The sequence below is a fragment of the Gopherus flavomarginatus genome, chromosome 7 (assembly GCF_025201925.1).
Source record: "Gopherus flavomarginatus isolate rGopFla2 chromosome 7, rGopFla2.mat.asm, whole genome shotgun sequence".
Classification (NCBI taxonomy): Eukaryota; Metazoa; Chordata; order Testudines; family Testudinidae; genus Gopherus; species Gopherus flavomarginatus.
The window spans coordinates 7053273-7072359 of record NC_066623.1 but is presented as its reverse complement, the minus strand read 5'-3'; the positions used below and the strand labels follow the sequence as shown (position 1 = coordinate 7072359).

The window sequence follows — 19087 nt, the reverse complement described above, 5'->3', positions numbered from 1 at the left end:
AGAGCGGCAGGAGATTGTCAGGGACTCACAAGTTGTTACGGCTGCGAAGAAAAATGGCTCCTACATCGTTCTTGACAGTTTTGGGGCTCAGAGACCCTGACGATCCCTTGCGCAGCCCGTTCCGCCAAGAACAGCAACAATCAATTATGCAACTTTTTGCAGGCAATGTGCATCCGTGTGTGTAGCTGGAAGCAAGAGGGGGGAGGAAAGATGGCTGGGACTGCATGGAACAGCAGCTGGGACCAAACGCAATGAGCCACGCTCTTCTGTGGAGGAGGTTTTCCTCTCTGCAAAGCACAGCCATTGCCTGTGGCAGACTACAGGGGCTAAGCGGCAAGGCAGCTGGGACAGGCACCTCTGAAGAGAACTGGGAAAGAGGATCCTGGTGGAAAAGAAAATAAGTTCCTTTTCCATTGCTAGTGGGCCATGTTTCACAGGGCTTTTCACATACAGAGGACAGAGAGGCGCGCGGGGGTGGGGTTCTCCTGCTAATATTTTCATTCTGCCATTGGCAGCAGCTTGTGGCACCTAAGGTCAGTGCATGCTTGCTGCTCTCCTGGTGTCTGATTCACTTGGGGCAGCCAGCCACAGGCTGGCCAGGGGTTGTAGCAGAGTCCCCAGGTGGAAGAGCAAAGCGTGATTGGAGCCCTTCGAAAAGAGAGGATGCCCTGAGGGTGCTGGTTAGAAAATAAGAATGGCCACACTGGGTCAGACCAATGGCCCAGCTAGCCCGGGAGCCTGTCTTCCGACAGTGGCCAATGCCAGATGCTTCAGACAGAGTGAACAGAACAGGGCAATTATCAAGTGATCCATCCCCTGTTGTCCAATCCCAGCTTCTGGCAGTCAGGGATACTCGGAGCATGGGGCTGCATCCCTGGCCATATTGGCTAATAGGACCGATCCTCCATGAACTTATCTAGCTCTTTTTTGAACCCTGTTATATTTTGGCCTTCACAACATCCCCTGGGAATGAGTTCCACAGGCTGACTGGGCGCTGTGTGAAAGAAGTGCTTCCTTATGTTCGTTTTAAACCTGCTGGCTGTTAATTTCATCAGGGGAGCCTTGCTTCCTGCCTTATGACAAGGGGTAAATAACAATTTCCTAGTCACTCTCTCCACCCCCTTCACTGCTTAAAATGGAGGCTCTCTAATGAGCACCTCTCTACCTCTACGGCCACACAGCCCCCAGTGACATGGGAAAGGCATCTTGGGACAGTACTGAGGAATCGAAGTTCAAGTCTATAGCTGCTTGGTTATAGCTCTCCTGTTTGTATCTGTGCTCTGCATCTCCTTCTGTCATTACTACTGCATCTCCCTCAGCCACACTTCCCCCTCTCATCTGTCCAGGCTCTTTGATGCTCTCCTGTGTTTGCTATTCCCCCAGGGCTGGCTGTGTGTGAACGGGGTCACCTGGCAAAGACTGACATGGAGCAGCCCCATTGGGTGCAGAGAGGGGCTAAAAAAAACCCTCTAGAAATGCCAACAGACTCCTGGCCCAAGCTGCAGCGAGCAGGAAGCATCACTGCTCAAGGCCTGATGGCTGCTTCGCCACCGGGAAGGAAACAGGCTGGGAACTGCGCTTCAGAGAAACTGAAGTGAGCTGACAATTCCAGAGGAGGGGAGAACAAAAACCATCACCACTACTCAATATGAGGCTCCAGAATTAGCCTTGCTGATAGGGCCCGATCCTGGCTGGCGCTGAATGCTCCCCATTCCCACTGGAGTCAGTGGGAGCTGTGGGCACTCAGCCCTCACAGGCCCAAGCCCACAGAGTGTTAATAGGCCAGGGGGGCTATTTCAGGGTATGTTTTTCATGCAGGTAAAAGCTTAGCTTGGCTAACTGGCTTTTCTGTGCTCTTCCTCTCTTCTCTGCAAACCCGCACCCCATTATCCAAACACAGGCTGGGGGCCCCTTCGCATCATGGCCCCGGTTCCATGCCGATAAAGGGGGTTCGACTGTTCAGGAAAACATGCTCATTTCTCTTTCTTCCTTCCTGCAGTTCCCACCACGGAGCAGAATAGGCAGGAGCTGTTAAAGGTCAAGGCTCACTTTGGTCCAAGCAGAGACGGTGTGAGGTGGATAAGGGTAATGGAATCAGTGGAAAGGCGCCTTCTCCCAGGAAGTATGCCACAAGACTTCAGTGCACTTACCTCTGGCAGTGAGCTTCTTGGTGTTTATGATCTTGGCTGCGTACTCCTGTCCCGCCAGCACCTTCACGCATCTCCGGACGATTGAGAAGGCACCTCTGTGGGAGACAAGAACCAGAAAGAAACTGAAAGGGGTTGGACTAAAAAGGAAAAGCAGGAGTGTCACATGGCACCTGCCAGCATTGGAGACTTGAAGACAGAAACAAATATATGAACTCTGCACAATGAGGAGAGTTCTGGAGGGACAGACTCAATAGTGGTAATTCATGTGATTGGAAAGATAGAGATTATCCCATCCAAACAGAGCTAGATGGTGTGATGGAGTAGGGGCTGTCTGTGTGGGGAATGGGAGAGCAGGGGAGGACTTTAGGGGATGGACGATACCGGAGCCTGTAACCTGAGCTAGGTAAGAGAGGGGAAAGGTCAACACCTTTGCCCTGGAAGGGGGAAAAAGGAAGGGAGTGGCAGGAGGGAAGCAGTTTGAGTTTGGGCTTGGGGCTGTGTGGGCGGAATTCAGGGTATCCTAGCTAGGATCCAAGCACCCTGAAAGCCCAGAAGGACTCGATGGAGGGGTCCTGACTGTGCCTGCAAGCTCTGCTGTAACCGGTGTTCCTGTTGTCCAATAAACCTTCTGTTTTACTGGCTGGCTAAGAGTCACTGTGGGTCCCAGGAAGAGGGGTGCAGGACTGGACTCCCCACACTCCGTGACAGATGGCATGGGCAAGACTGTTAGGAAAATCTTCCCATCCTGAGAGATGATTCTGGGAGGGCAGGGACAAGGGCTCTGTCAAGGCTGAATCCCCACTCTGTCACTCCGAGTGCAGAAGGCGGGGACCCGCAAGGATTCTAAAAATTAATACTTGCCACTCCCGGCTTGTATTACACTCCCAAGGTCACAGCTTTTCTCTGACCTTGGCTTGGTAAATGCTGCCACACCCAAATGAAAAAAAACCAACCCTTGGACCCAGGAAGGCGCACTTGGGAATTCCTCCCTGTGGGGTACCCTCAAGGCCTTTCACCCTACTCCGGGGAAGAGCTGAGAAAGAAAACAAAGGAAATTAGCTGTGGCTACTAGCTAATCAAACAACATGCAGAAACCTCTTAGGACACCAAAAATGCTGTTCTTAAAAAAGATAAATTTTATTAAAAACAAAAAGGAAGAAAATACATCTGGAACTTAGGCTTTTGCTAGATTTTAAAAGAGCAATTCTAAAAATCAAGCACCCAAAATAGCTTTCTTGGGGGTTCAGCTTGAAAGGTTACAAGCAAACAAAAGCATCTAGGGTTAGCACAGAGATGCTCCACAAGCCAAGATAAAAAATCATCTTGATTGTGTCTAACTAAACATTCCCTATCCAAATAATTCCTTCTAGGGATGGGAGATGAATTTTCATACCCTGTTCAAGCCTTACACAGCATTGCTGCTCCATCCCTGCAGCCCAGAGAACAACAGACAAAGGGAAAGTTTCTTTCCCGATTTTAAAAGTTCTAGCCTTCCCATTGGCTCTTTTGGTCAAGTGCCCACTTCTTTTCTTTTACCTGTGGGCTTGTTAACCCTTTACAAGTAAAGCAAGCCGAGAACAGATGCCAACAGGGATTTTACAGCTAACTGGCTGGCTGGGTGTCCATCAAAGGAAGCTACTTCCCCCCCCCCCCACCTCCTTCATGTATCACAGGCTCTGAGACAAGCAATTCAGTATTAGCAAAACAACCAGTTTATCTCCCTCTTTTACGTTGTTTGCTGGAAAGCTCAAAATCAAGCACATTCACTTGGCTTTTTTCACATTTTCTTCTCTCCCAAACAGGCTGATCTTTGATTGGTGAAAAGCACCTTCTGTCTTATCAAACATCTTGCGCTACAGATTGCAACCTTTGTCAATAATATTGACTAAGGAAGGGGTAACAGAAATGAAAGTGGCTTTTATTCACAAACCAATTGTGGCTGCTTTTTTGTCTTTTGATTGTGCTTTCTACTGTAAAATTACTGTAATAATACACATAGGCAGATGCAAACACGGTATCAAAAACCCAGATCAGCAACAGGGAATTTATGGCACAAGAAGCCCCTTCCACTAGCAAATGCTCAGAATCCACTCACGGAGAAGCGTCTATTACAAGCAGCAGCTCACAGGGTATTTTAAGATGATGGATGAACGAGTAAATGTGTGTTGGGATCACTCTGTGAGTGAGTGTGTGTCTTGGAATCACATGTGAATTTCACGGCCAGGTGGAGGAATCTAAGCATGGCATCTTGGGAACACATGGGCAGGTTGGCATGTGTGTGTCTCAGGAAAACTTGGGCACATGTGAGTGCTTCAGCTTGGTGAATTCATGTCTGGGGTGAATTGGAGGTCATAGCTCTTCAGATCACAAGTGAGTGAATGAACGTGTGTGTTTCTTGGGAGCATGCAGGTGATTAGTGAGCACATGCATCTCAGGATCGTGCACGTGCATTTTGGGGGATCATACGAATGTGTGACTGAGCATATATTGGGTATTTCAACCCTGGGTGCCTTCCATCACACTCGGTCTGACCTGCAGCATCCCCTACCGTTCCCACTCTGGGTCTCTCCAGAGCGGAGGCTGCATAGCACGTTGAGTGGTGCCAGATTGTGTGGTACTTTTATGATGTGTATCTATGTCCACTTGGCAACAGAATGAAACCTGCCAATTTCATTGCACTTGTGGTCCAAGTGGATTCTGAACCCAGATCTTAAGTGGGAGCTGTAACAATTTGCACTCTCTGTGGATTGGCACAGAGGGGACCTGCCACACACACTCACCGGTGGGTTACAAAAGGTTATTGCATTTGTTCCCAGCATCACTGAGCTCTGTCTCCTCCAGGAAAAAGCCCATCTGTAAACAGGGTGAGCCAGGTATATTTGGAACATAGTGAATGGAAGCCATCAGCATGGGAATGTGCTGAAGAGTTAGACAAATGACTATCTTACCCTGGCTGCCACAGTTCACTAACTGCTTAGGCAAAGCTCTGCGCTCAAGGAGGTGATAGGAGAGGGGAGTTCCCTCTCCTTTGCCGGGAACTGGACAGTTCCACATGACATTCTCCCCTTCCTGCCTCTACCCAAAGGGACCACAGAGCTCAGCCCTCAAAGAGCTTTCCCAAGGCACTGACCCCACTGTCCCCTGAAGCAATGAGCAAAGTAATGTTGGAAACGGAAGTCCATCAGAAAACTGAAACAGCATCTTCCTGAACCATCACCTGAGCAGCATCTCCTCCATGTGGGATGCAACGACCAGCATCCTCCCTAACAGCTCAGTCCTGAGTCTCTGCACCAGATTCTGTGGTGTGGTTTAGGAATATTGACCTAGCTGAGACCAACAAACTCATTACACTTTAGGACCTCGCTCCAGATTTGAGCCCATGTTTCCGAGCTGCAAGGCAAGGCACAACCCCACCCACACCAGGCCTGCTAAACAGGAGCTAGGACTCCGCATTCATTGATCTTTCTTCTAGAGCCATTCAGATCAGTCAAACAACAATCAAAAGCAATTCCCCCTCCTGCCCCCCTTCCTTCCTTCCACTCCCCCCATAAATGGGAAAGGAATAAAACCAGGAAAGAGGCTCTCTGCTGAGCAATGATGAACAATTGATTTTCCCGGTGGGGGCGGGAGGAGGTAAGCAATTTGGTTTGAATATGAATCTTTAGTGAAATGGGGAAGCAACGGGGTGCGAGAAGCTGCAGTAAAGAACTTATTGAAATCCCAATGGAGAAGCCAACCTACGCGCCCAGAGCCCCTGCTGGAAAGCACTGCTCAGGGTCACAAGGCTGCAGCCAGCAGGGCTAGCCACAGGAGACTCTTCTGGGAGGGTTTGAAAGACGAGAAAGCCAAACAGGAACTTTCCCTGCCTCTCTGTCCAGTGAGAGCCTGAGATTTACTCTTGGCCTCTGTAAGATCTGAACTATTCATATCCCTGGAGCCTGGAGGGCAAAGGGTTTAGCTGGAATGTGGGGGGCAGGGGGGTGTCTCTGGAACATCAGGGCAGTTCAGTCTGTTCCTTGTAGGCCCCAGGCCTCCTTCTCAGGCCCTGGCTTTGCTGTAGGGACGCTGCGGGTCAGACAGCTGCTCTGGTGGTGGCCACACACACTCAGGTTCTAGGTGGCAAGACCCTTCTTCCCAGCATCACCCCCACCCTGTTGGGGTTATGATCCCCTTCCAAGTCTGGCCTGCAGGACCTCTTGGCTGAGCCTTCTCCCTGTGCTAGGCCCACTGCCCAGGGTCCCCCTCACTCTCCCCAGCAGCTCACCACACCCGGCTCCGGACTGCTCCAGCCCCAGCTCCAGCTCCCACTGCCTCAGCTTCAGCTCCAGTCTGCCTCAGCGCTGCTGCTGCTGCTGCTCTGCCTCCAGCCCCCTGGGCTGCTTTTCTGGCCCCTCTGGCTCTGTTTGCTACAGCTCTGCTCTGTGGGCTGCTTCTGTGACTCTGCTCCCAGCACCGACCTGCTTCCTGGGCTGCTTTTCTGGCCCCTCTGGCTCCGGTTGCTGCAGCTCTGCTCCCAGGGCAGGTCTACTCTCTCTGGGCTGTGCTCTGGCTTTGAGGCTGCAGCTCTGCTCCCAGCACACGGCTGCTTTTCTGGCCCCTCTGGATCTGGCACAGCTCTGCTCCACAGCTCAGCTTGGGCCCTTGCTTTCTCTTTAGGCAATTCCAGCTCACAGGGAGGATGAGACCCACCCTGGCCTCCTGACTCCTTGATTAACCTGCCCGCCCTGTCAATCAGGCTGACCTGGAGCATTGACCTCTCCCCATTGTTCCTGGGGATTGTGTCTCAGGGTCCTGATTTCTCATTGACCCTTCCCCTTTCTTTTAGTACTGGGAGCTAGCCAACCAAAACACCCCCACTGACAGGGGAGGCTCTAGCTTTTTTGCAGCCCCAAGCACAGAAGTCAGGCGGCTTCGGCAGCATGCCTGCGGGAGGTCCGCTGGTCCCGTGGGTTCGTCGTACCCACCGCCGAATTGCCGCTGAATCCACAGGACCGGCAGACCTCCCGCAGGCATGCCGCTGAAGGCTGCCTGACTGCTGCCCTCGCAGGGACTGGCAGGGTGCCCCCCACAGCTTGCCACCCCAGGCAAGCGCTTGGAGTGTTGGTGCCTGGAGCCGCCACTGCCCACAGAATGTTAGTAAGGAGACAACAATCCCCTTACATTCATCATGCCTGCCTTCCTGGAAGTGGGGGATTTGGGCACCGTTCGCTGAGCCTGTCTCCACATCAGAATCCCACGCTCTGGTACCTGGATTGAAGGAAATCAGTGCTCTGATGCCTGTAAAACCTCCATAGCTAGTCTACATAACCATCCACCTGTCACTGTCACCCACATCCTCCCTCCTCCATTGCTGCTCTTTGGTTAGTTACACCTGCGGAACACGTCTTACCTTAATTTAGACTGTGAGCACTTTGGTATGGGGGTTGTCTCTTCCTAGGTGTTTGCCCAGCACACAACCCAATGGTTCTCCTTTGGACTAAGGGTGCTAGTGCCATGCAAATAGGGCTAAGGGTGCCATCCACTGCTGCCAACGCTCGTGATTTTATTGGGAATCATATATTTGGGGAGTCAAACCATCTCAGCCTCAATGTCTGGATTTGGGCTCATTCTTGGAAATCTCAGCTTTCATTTGAAAACAGTAAGGAAGTGTCTAGCCTTTGTGGGTGTGGAGAAAAGCCTGAAAACATGGCCTGGGTGTGACATAAAGGCTCAGACACCAGAATGCAAAGGCCCAAGATTGCTTGGTTTTTTTTCAATCTCCTGCTTGTTGAGGTCCAATGATTTTTGGCCCAACTAATTGGGGTTGGCACTAGTGAGAGTGCCCTCAACTCCCACTGATTTCAGTGCTTGCTAAGGGCATTGAAATCATGCCCTGAAATCTAAGTATGGATGGAAAGCCCATGCTCTGAGATCTATAGGAGACAGAGTTCACACTCTGATACCTGGCCCTCTTCTATACCCTGGGAGAAGCCAGAGATCCCCCATGGATCCTGACCAGCCTAGCAGGAAGCTGCCAATACATCGTGGACTGGATTGCTATAAATCTTGTAACTTTTCACTGTCTAAATAAATAAAGGAATTAATTCATTTCCAGTCAAATAAACAATCCAGAAAGAGGAAGAGTTAGGAGACCTCAGAAGACCACAACGCAGGAAGCTGGAAATGTATTCGTTTGGTTCACTGGGGCAGGAACATTCCTCCAACATAAGTTTTAACACACTTTGTTGTTCAGCTCTTCCTTGTCTTTGTAACAGATCACAGAAATAGCATGTGATGAATTAAGAAGAGGCTAGAGAGGGCAGCAGGAGGAACACAGCACTAGCCTTTCATCACAAGAACAGTGAGTTTCAATTTGGCTTAAGTAATAAGTGAAATGAGTCTGCAGGGCTCAGCTGAGTCCTTAGCGAATCTTGATCAGTGTCACAAAACTGCCACATTACAGAGGGTCTCTCTGCTTAGGAGAATCTGGGACCAAGTGTAGGAAGGGAAGAATTGCTAAACTGGATCAGACCTGAGGTAGAGATTCTGCCAGTATAGATGCCTCAGGAGACAACTTAAGAACCCTGGCAATGAGTTCCACAGTCTACTTATACATTTTGTGAAAAATATTTCCTGTGATTAGTTTTGAATTTCTCATCTTTTAATTTAATTGAATGGCCCCTTATTCTTGTGTTATGAGTCAGGGAGAAGAGAAGTCTCTGATCTACCATTGCTGGACCATTCATTATTAGATGTACTTTTATTACGTCCCCTTTTATTCATCTCCTTTGTAAGGAAGGTAAACAATCCCAATCTTTTCAATCTCTCCTTCTTGGAGAGTTTTCTCTGCCTTGATCATTCTTATCTCCCTTCTCTGAAACCCCTCAGTTATGCAATATCCTTTTTGAAATGGTGTGACCAGGACTGCATCCCAAAAGAGGCCATACCATTGTTTTCTATAAGGGTATTACAATATTCTTTGTATTACTCTCCATCCCATCCCTTATGCAGCCTAATGTCTTGCTTGCTTTTTTACCATAGCTGCACACCGAGAAACTGTCCCCATGGAGCTGTCTGCAGTGATGCCCAGGTCCCTTTCTTGTGTTGATACGGTCAATTCACAACCTTGGAACAGACTGATGAGCAGGGGGTGGTGCAGGTCACACGTTAGGTGCACTAGGAGAGCTGGACTGGAGTATCAGCTGGGGCTGTTGCCGGTCAGCACTGAGGTACATTGACAGAGCTTTGCGGAGACTGTTAGAAAAGCAGCGAGTGCCACAGCTGTGGACGGAGCCGTGTGGGACAGCCTTGCACAAAGGTGTGGCTACGTGTAGGTCAACATTTTCTAGACTAACAGTGCCTGTGTGTACGGCACAGGGAGCAGGTGTGTGTGTTTCATTTGGAGGGTGCTTTACAGGGTGTGTGCGTGTGTTTGCACAAGTGTGTGTCGAAAGGACACATTATGGGCAATATCCAGGTTGGCACTACAGGCACGCTGCACATGGCACTCATGCGGTCAGCATGCAGTTGCTCAGAGGGAATCGGTGTGCATGTTGCATGATATTTTCACAAGCCTTGGCTGCAGCAGAAGGTTACCCATTGCTGGCACTGGCTGCTGCTGAACTGGAGCTTTAAACTGAACGGTAAGTGTAGCCAGCACCCAACTGCTGAACCCATGGTCAGCAGCAGCTCAGCTGTACAGGGTGCTGATGCTCATTAACAACGGGGAGATTTATTAGTTTCAGGCCTGAGCATTATGAGGCATTCAGAGGGCCTGTGTGCACACATGCTGCATGGAGTGTTCAGACTAACCCGCGGCATCGGCAGGTTAAAATCGATTGCTCGGGGATCGATATATCGCCTCTAGTCTGGACGCGATGTATCGATCCCCGAGCGCGCTTACATCGATTCCGGAACTCCATCAACCCGAACGGAGTTCCGGAATCGACACGGAGAGCCGCGGACATCGATGCCGCGCCGTCTGGACGGGTGAGTACCTCGATTTTAGAAATTCGACTTCAGCTACGTTATTCACGTAGCTGAAGTTGCGTATCTAAAATCGATTTTAATACCCTAGTCTGGACGTGGCCAAGGACAGCATGCGTTGTCAGGTATTCAGAGGGTCCTTTGTGCGAAGGCTGCAGAGGAGGTTTGTAATGTGCTTGTGCTGGAGGAAATATACAGAGGACCTCTGTGTGCATGCTGCAGGGAGCATTCACCATCTGCATGCTGCAGGGGAATTGAGAGTGGCAATATTTCAGTCTGCGTGTGGGTGAGTGAGTGGGTGCATGGATCTGTACATGCATTGAAACATGTGCGCAGCAAGAGAGGAAGCATGTATTTACTTTTCAGTGCTTCCTCTCCTTGTATTTACCAGCCCAGCTCCACTGCCTTCCGGGCTCCTGCTGATCACACACACAACCTTTAAACACAGGACAAAGAACCAAGCCAGGGCCAATGCTGGCTGCTCGCTGGGCAGCAAACTCTGCAGACTTTAGACATCAGTCCGAGTGCTGAAGCAGAACAAGCACCTGTTGCTGCAGGACAGGGGCACAACTCCAGGCGTGGCAGAATGTGATGCTGAGCTTGGAGAGCCTCTCTTCTGCCACTTGTTAGCTGCTTGAGAGACAGGTTGGTTGCAGCAAATAACTCCCAGGGAAGCAATGCTCAGGTCCCTTGGCCTGACCCTCCAGGGCAGCCCCTCTCACAATGCCATTTCATATGAACTGCCTTGCCCAGCTCCCACGGACCTGGGGTGTCCCCACCCACATTCCCTGCCACCTTACAGTGTGCTGTACTGCCTGGACACACTCCAGCTCCCACAGTCAGGGGCCAGCGCCCCCTACTCCCCACAAATACAGAATGTCCCTCCCTCCCCAGCTCCCACAACTGGGGGACAGTCACTCTCAGTCCTCCCCCCAGCCCACCACAAACAGGGCTCACACCCATCCATTCCCCACACATCACTCCCAGCTGCTCCCCTCACAACAGCTGCCCACACGCAGGGGTGTCTCGCCCCTGCTGTTTTCCTCACACAGGCTCAAGCAGCTGAGGGGAGGATTTTGGGGATGGAGGGTCGGTGAGCAGCTCAACAGTACCAGGAATGAAGCCCTGCACACATGCTCCTAGCAAAACCCCCTTCCTAGAGCCACGGCTAGCCAGGAATGGGGACAGATTGCAACATAGGGAGGGAAATCTCCACCAGTGAGCAGCCAGTTCTCCCATCTTGCTCCAAAGCACAGTCCCCACCTGCTGTCAAGGGCCAGTGCTTCCTCCTTTCCTGACATTAGGTTTTGTTAACAAAGTAACTCAGAATGAGTTACGGCCCAAGCCTCCTCCCGCAGCCGGGCAGCTACTGCTGCTAGGGCTCCTCCCACAGGACTGTCCAGCCCAGCCCCTCCATCCCCAACAAGCCACTTCCACCTTCCTTATATCAAGGGTGGAGTTAACAAGTTGCCCGCAGGCGTGACTCAGCTGGATTCACTTAGCATCTCCCAGCAGGTTCAACACCTGTTAACAGGGCTGGTTCCCAGAACACTGCGAGCATGGCACACCACTCTTGCCCCCAGGTCATCATGTGCCCCCCTTGATCTGTGATGCCCCAATCTTGATATGTTTGGTGGCACTGGCACCAACCCTACAGGTCTTGAATAGACATGGAAGTGAGCAAGGTGATGGTAGAAGGGGAGGACGCAGGGCCGGCACAACCCATTAGGCAACCTAGGCGGTCGCCTAGGGCACTAACATTTGGGGGGCGGTGACCACAGCGGCCAGATCTTCCGCTGCCCCGGTCATTGTCAGTATTTCGGGGGCAGGACCTTCCACCGCCTCTGTCGGGGATGGCATTTCAGGGGTGGGACCTTCTGCCACCCAGGGCGCCAAAAAAGCTGGCGGCGCTCCTGGGAGGACGGGGCAATTATCTTTGCCAAATCTATTAGGCAGGTTTTGGTTCTGATAAATAAACCCAGGGTGAGGTTTGGATCTGGGCCCTATTTAAGGGAGGGTGGAGAAACTGTTCCAAGTTAGCTTCAGGAGGCAAGAACTGCTCCTGTTTCATGAGCTCATCTTCACAGAGGTGTGAGATTCAGGCTGAAATTGGCACAATGGATTCTTCTTAAATAAAAATCATTCTTAATCCAGAATCTCTCCCAGGTAGCTGGTAACCCTCCATCTTCTCTCCTCTCAGTCCAAGCAGCAGCTGGTCGGTTCTCCCTTGTGGAGCAGCTTATGCACGTTGATGGGTTCAGTCCCTCTGGTAGAGGAGGAGAAAGTCACCATCTCCCCCCAGCAACCTGTCTATATTTGACGGGTGGCATCTCCTTGGCCCTGGGATTCGAAGTGGCAACTGGAACCCATCACCTGAAGGTGTCACTGACACAAATGCACTCTTGTTTCCCCTCACTCCAGCCAGAGTTGGGTATTTCCAATGAGAGGCCACCAACACACACACCCTCTGTTCTGCCCTGCATCCGCTACCCAAGCCTCGCAGACAATGTGTAGGGTCAGCTTTAAGTATAAGCAAAGCAGGAGGCCACACATGGCCCTGCACACCACACAAGCTCCTTAACACCTAGGCCAGCCCTGGGTGCCAATTGCCGTTAGACCATCCCTACGCCAGCAGACGGCAGGCAGCTCGTGGCCTCCTCCGCCCTGGCAGCTTGCAGGACCTGGCTTCATGAGCAGTCACTCCGACAAAAGGACACTCTGCGTCTCCGTGTTTCACACCTTCCGTGCCAGCACCAGCCTGTGATGCTGCCTCCCTTCTGCACCTCCTCCTCCTCCCAGTCCGTTAAAGGATTTCTCTCCTTTCTAGAAAGAAGAGGGTGGGTGGCGGGGGGGATTGTGCTTTTTTTTTTTTTTTTTAAATAAAGTCATCTTCTCCTGCAGCTCTGGGAGTGAAGGGGCTGATTATACAGTGCTGCATGATAATTTCCTCCAGCCCCACCCGTCACCTGCCGTGGGGGCGTACTCAAAGAGCTGAGAGGAGCCTGGAGCCAGAAGGAGGCATTCCTTCTATTTGTCTTACTTCAGTTCTCTCCTTCACTGACTGCCTCCTCCCCTCCCCAACTATGTGCTCCTCTTGTTCTTCAGCTGCTTCTTTTGTTCCCCACCCTCCTTGGGGAAGATAGAGTTAGTGATCCCTACAGTGACCCACAGATGGAGAACACAAGGTTCTCATTTCTCCAGTCAAGGTGGCAAGGCCGCCTTGGAGTCTGGTTCTTCCAGGAGGAGCCGGGTTTTGTCCTTCACTCCTGGGAGGGAGGCTGGGAGCTCAGCCATGCTGGGAGGAAGACAGACTCTGGAAATGCTTCCTCCTCCCACTGGGAGATCTTGGGATGGTTCAAATGGACTGATCCAGCAGAACCAGAAAATGCCTCAGAGACAATGATGTCTTTGTCAAGCCAATTTCCACCTCCTGCCGCTCTCTACTCCTGGCCAGGCCCACCCTCAGACCACAAAGTCTCTCTGAGCCTCACACGAACTGTGCTGCAGCTTTCCCTTGGGTGGCGCCATCCTGTACAAACAAGGGCTCATCTGGCTGGCATGAGACGTGCTCAGGACATGAACTCTACAGCCAAGGCTGAGTGGAGAGATGAAAGCACCAAGACACACCAGTGTGCTGTTTAAGGTGAGACATCCAGATAGGAACCAGGGTCCTTTACCTGTTATCTCAGTGATCGATGCCTGATACTTCTCAGGGAGATGAGGAAACCCCCATAATGCACCTAGACAACTGTGTAATATTTTCCATGGAGAAGGGGGAATTCCTTCTCAACTCCAACAGTGATCCTCTTACACCCTAGGTTTGGTTACCCCTCCCTTAGCAGGAGTAACAACAACTGCTGTTCTTGGCCATCAAATTAACCAGCCACCATGATCTGGCCCCCTGCATAGAGGGCTCCCTTCAACACCATTACCCTTGGACTGCTAAGAAAGGGCATCAGTGTTCTGTTATCAGTCCTCCTCACTGGTTAGTCCAAAGAAACACCACCCTCATCCTCCGACTCCAGCCTGGCTCAGGACCTGCAGCATGCCCAACTCCCTGTGCTTGGGGAGTGGGAGACCAAGCCCCAGAGAGCAGCGTAACTTCTAGCTTTCAGAGTGCACTGTCGTCTCTGCATCATTCATGCACCAGCAGCTTCAGGGCAATGAAACTGAAGATGTGGCCCAGGAAATCCAAGCTTTTTAGCTCCTTGGGGACATTTGAGTCCTTCTTGGATTCTGTCCCGCTCCCCACAAAGGGAGCTGCACACTGAGGACCCTTGCTCTGGATGTAGCTCCCACCAGAGTCTGTCATGACCGTGGGACAGAAGACCACGTGAAGAGATTCCTTCTTCTTCCTCTAGAGGCAGTGCTCACATCCCCAGAGCTCCCAGCCAGGATAAGAGATGAATGCAGCTCTCCCAGAGTCAGCGCTGAAGCTGAGCAAAATTCAGAATTTCCATCCCACATGAAAGTCCAATATTTCAACATTTGTTTTCATCTCAAATTGGGACAAAATTAATTGTGATTCAGAAATGTTGAAACATTTCCCTTTGGTGTTCCTGAAATTGAAATATTCATTTTGGTTTGTTGAACTGACTCAGAATGAAGCATTATGGGTCATTAAACTGCTTTGCTCCATTGTGGAAGTGGTAGTTCTGAGCCTGGATGCTCCAATTCTTCCCTATTGGCCAGGCTCCCTGGCAAGACTCCATCTCCCATGATGCACCATGCAGTAGAAGCCAAGAGGAATTCATGCTGCATTATGGGAGATGTAATTCTCCAGGGAGCCCAGGCCATAGGAGAGAATGGGGGCATGAATTACAAGTCCCAGGAGATGATGCACTTATAGGGAAGTGCAGTTTAATGTTCTGTTGAACTGAATCAAAATGAAACATGTCGGGTCAGTTCAACAAAACATTCTGATTTGGGTCAAACTGTCTTGATTTCATGAAACTGGCAAAATTGTAATTTTCCCAACAGAAAAATTTGATTTTTTTGCAGGAACTGCAATTTCCACTGGAAAACCAGTCCAATGGAAAAGTCCCCATAGCTCTAGTCTGCACGTTGTGACTTACTGGGCTGACAAGACAGCGAGGCCCGCAATGCACTTAGAAGCATACCCCAGAGATGCAGCTGCATCCCAACCTCCACCCCTTTTGACTTCACATACAAGTTATAGTCCTTTCTGGAGTAAACTAGATCTCTTCAACACATGCAAACAAAGAACACTGGGTGAGTGAAGGATAGGGTACAGCCTGCCTCTGAACCACCTCCCTTCAGTGGGATCAATTCTCAACATGAGCAGTACCAAGGGGGAACCTTTGCATCTGCTCAGTGAAAGGACAGTCTGGGGTGCTGGCAGGAACATGGGCTCCTTAGAACCATGGGTTCAGATCCTAGCAAGGCTGGCTCAGCCTGTCATCTATCCATCACGAAGAGACTTGGAGAAGCCGTGAAAAGACAAGGGCTTATCTGCCGCATGTGAATGTTATTGGTTTATTTTTGGATTTGGGAAAATGCATCCATTGAAAATGCCTCTGGTTCAGGGTTACAGTAGAGCACAAAACCAGCTGACTCAGGCTTGGATCCCAGCGGACGTTCACATCTGAAGATCAAGACTAAAAGATATTAATAATCAAATTGTCCTTTGCATTAAGGGAGGGGCTTGCCAGAGTGTCCTAGGCTACAGTCTCTCCTGTACACATGGCTATGCTGGGTTGCTGCCTGTGCAATGTTTGGCTGCTGCCTAGCCTTCCCCAGAGGCAGCTGCTTTGCAGCAGTGTTGTGTGAATCCGTGAAGAGCTTTGGAATCCATCAGGATGGAAGGTGATACACAAATACAAAACGTTAATAATAAATAAAACCTTCTCCGTGTAACACTAGAAAATGTGCCTTATTTACTTGAGAGACTGTGGAAGACGCACGCTCCAGGGCTTGTGCATAAGGCATGTGCCCATGCAGAGTTCTATCATATGCATCTTCTATCGCATCCTGCCCCTATTATCCCCACACTTCCTATGTCGCATCCCGTCCCTACCTTTTCTGTGCACCCCCATGCCATTTATAACCATCCTTGCTGTGCCGTGTACCCAGTTTTATTCCTTGTCCCCTCCAGCCACGCCAGCAGCACTCGAGAACACTTCACACGGTTGCAGTCCCTCCCGCCCCTCACCACGCCACCACCACACCGCAGCACGAGCAAAGAGATGAGAAGCCTCTGGAAGAAACAGGTTCAGAGCAGGTGTCTCAGAGGAAAGAATAGCTTGCCCCTCTTGGGCTGACCCACCAGCTTTATCTCCATTTATCGCACAGACCTGGTCACCGACTCAGTGCTTCGCTTTGGTCTGAATCATCATCGCCCAGGAGTGACGCAGTCACCAAACATTGGTGAAAAATAAATACAGTGTGTTGTGCACCTCACAAGCCATCTAGGTACACAAGCACATCCCAGAGCAGCTAGTCACGGACTTTCCTGGAGTTGCACCCGCTTCAGTGAGCAGCAAATTTGGCCCGTTCTGTCCTCCCCTTCTCTTTTGCACAGGAAATACTAGTCACTTTCAGTCCAGAAGAATGCAACCTCCTCTCTCTCGATTTTTCCATCCTTGCCCCCAGTTTTGTATCACCATCTGCCTGCACACAGTCACAGACAAACCCAACACCCACCTGTGCACACGCATGTTTAACACCATACAAAACACATATGTGCATGCAGGCCATGATGTATATACTAGAACAAATAGGCACAACTTCACATTCAAAACAGATGCACACAATCGTACACAAGACGCACATGCAGACTCAGACAAACAAAACCATATGAACATGTATACATCCAAAGATGCACGTAATTGTGTGCACAAAATTCACACACAAATTCAAATGGATGCACATAAATATGTAAAAAATTCATGCTAAAAAGATGCGCCCCCTTATACGCACACATTTAGATGGATCCATGCGCTAGGGCACTCACACAAAACGCACACCAACGGGCAGTCGCACCCCAGGATAGACACATAAGGCTCCATCCTGCCAGGTGCTAAGCACTCTGAATTCCCACGGACTTCCATGGGAGCAGAAGACATTCTGTACCTCCCTGGAATGCTCAGCATCCTGCAGGATCAATCCTACAATGCACACACATTTAGACAGATGCACACTAATACATATCTATGTGTGCATGCATGCACACACACAAGGCAAGGCAGACATCTACACATATGCACGCAAAAGAATACCCACACATGCAAAACCAGACACAGCCTACCCTATACATGACAGTCTCATGAAAACCAACTGTCAGCCTTGCTTTCCACTGACTCTGTTGGGCTTCTTGGCACACAGGTTCCTGTCCAAGGAATCAGGAGTAGTGCTACCCAGAAGAGGTGTCTAACTACTCCAAGCTAATCAGGACAGCACAGAAGATGGATGAGGGGGTGGCTGCTGTCCTGGATTCTTCCATGAATTTCTAAACCTCAGTTCTCCTGGGAGACAGTCATCACTGGCAAGTTGTTTCCTGCTGGCAAGCCAAGCCCTGTGAAATTCAGCACAGAGCATCTCCCAATAAAAAAAACTTAGCACAACACACAATGGAACGAAAACTCAGACGGCTGCCCAGATCAGATCCTTCATCTCCCTTGATGCAGCTGGACAAGTTTCCAGGCAGAATTAGCAGCATCGCTTTGGGGGTTTGCTTTCTTAAACGAGAGTCATTTCGCAGTTGCCCCCTTTTGCAGAGGCAGTTCAGAGCTACAGGCAGCAGTCCCCGAAGTGTGCACAATGCAAGCCATTCACACACCCAGCCCTGGATGCCTGAGCTACCCTTAGCCTTTCCCAGGCTGATCCCCTTTCCTTACAAGAGTGGAGGACAAGGGAACCTGGTTTTATATGCCAGTGTGTTAATTCTGGGGGAACAAAGCACGGAGGGTCGGGGCTGTTTCCCTGGTCTCTGGTTCTGCGGTTCTACCCCTTCCACTCTCCTGACAGTTTGTGTGACCATGCTCCCTTGTGAGTTTGATTATTATGGTTCACTCCATTGCCTTTTCTTTCCTCCAGAATCCCAGCTGTTCCCATGTCTGATAATTTCCCCCCACCCCTGCTGCCAAAGCCTCTCTCGCTGCCGATGCAGCACCATCACATTCCGAGCCCTGCTGTCTCCAACTTACTTGCCCAGTTCTTCAAAGAGCTGATATTCCTCGCTGAACCGGGTGCAGGTGATGGTTGCCATCCTGGATGGTGATGCTCCCTCACCAGCGTGGAGTTTTGGACAAGCGCCTCTCCTCTCGTTCCCTCGGTCTCTTTTTGCTCCTAGTTCTCTTTCTCTCTCCTCTCCGAGGTAAATAAGGGAATGTGTTTGATTGACAAGCCCGGAGATAATGATGAGGGCAATTTGTCTTCTCAGCCTCGCAAGCCTTCGTCAGCATCCAGGTCCCCATAGCAACCACCTCTGGAACGCCCTGTTTCTGTTGCCCAGGCAACTGCTTCCCAAACACCTTCCTCTGCTGCTACTTGCAACTCTCTAACGCCCTGACTCTGCAGCTCTGGAAACTGCAGCCTAGTAGAAAACAGCACGCCACTTGCTAAGAGGGTCCCCAAAGTCTAAAATATAAATATTAAAAACAAATTAAGCCACACAACATGCTTAGAATTAACTGGGGCAAAAAGGTTACCGTGGAAACTGCAGTTTCCATGTTAGGACAGTCCCTGTAAAGACAGGAATATATTGCCATGGCAACTGCATCTGATTCTCCAGAAAGACAGGTATTGCAGAGTTCCCCTGGCAACAGCATAGTTCCAAGGTTTAGTGAGAGATGATGCCTCATTCGGCCAGTCCTAATTTTTTTAAGTGCCTGCTTTATTAGGCTGCTGAGCATCATTTGTGGATATAAGACAAGCAAAGTGGGTGCACTTGGAGGGCCAAACCTCCTTTCAAAATGAATAAATGAGTCAAATACTGCAAAGTACATGGGTTC

At 50.4% G+C, this 19087-nt stretch overlaps 1 protein-coding gene across 3 annotated transcripts in view; it reads right to left on the bottom strand.

The window, feature by feature from the left end:
* The window catches only part of CAMK2A (calcium/calmodulin dependent protein kinase II alpha), a 72379-nt gene extending 53834 nt beyond the window's left edge, over window positions 1–18545 (bottom strand). The window contains exons 1-2 of one of the 3 annotated variants that reach the window (XM_050961555.1): window positions 18281–18545; window positions 2151–2245 (exon numbers count right to left, since the gene is read on the bottom strand). In XM_050961555.1, the coding sequence (XP_050817512.1) occupies window positions 2151–2245; window positions 18281–18342 (157 nt within the window). In that variant the 5' untranslated portion in view covers window positions 18343–18545. Of the gene's footprint in view, window positions 1–2150; window positions 2246–17382; window positions 17778–18280 lie in introns of those variants that run through there. The other 2 variants (XM_050961556.1, XM_050961558.1) reach the window with 2 other exon arrangements.
* Window positions 18546–19087: the final 542 nt, after the last annotated feature.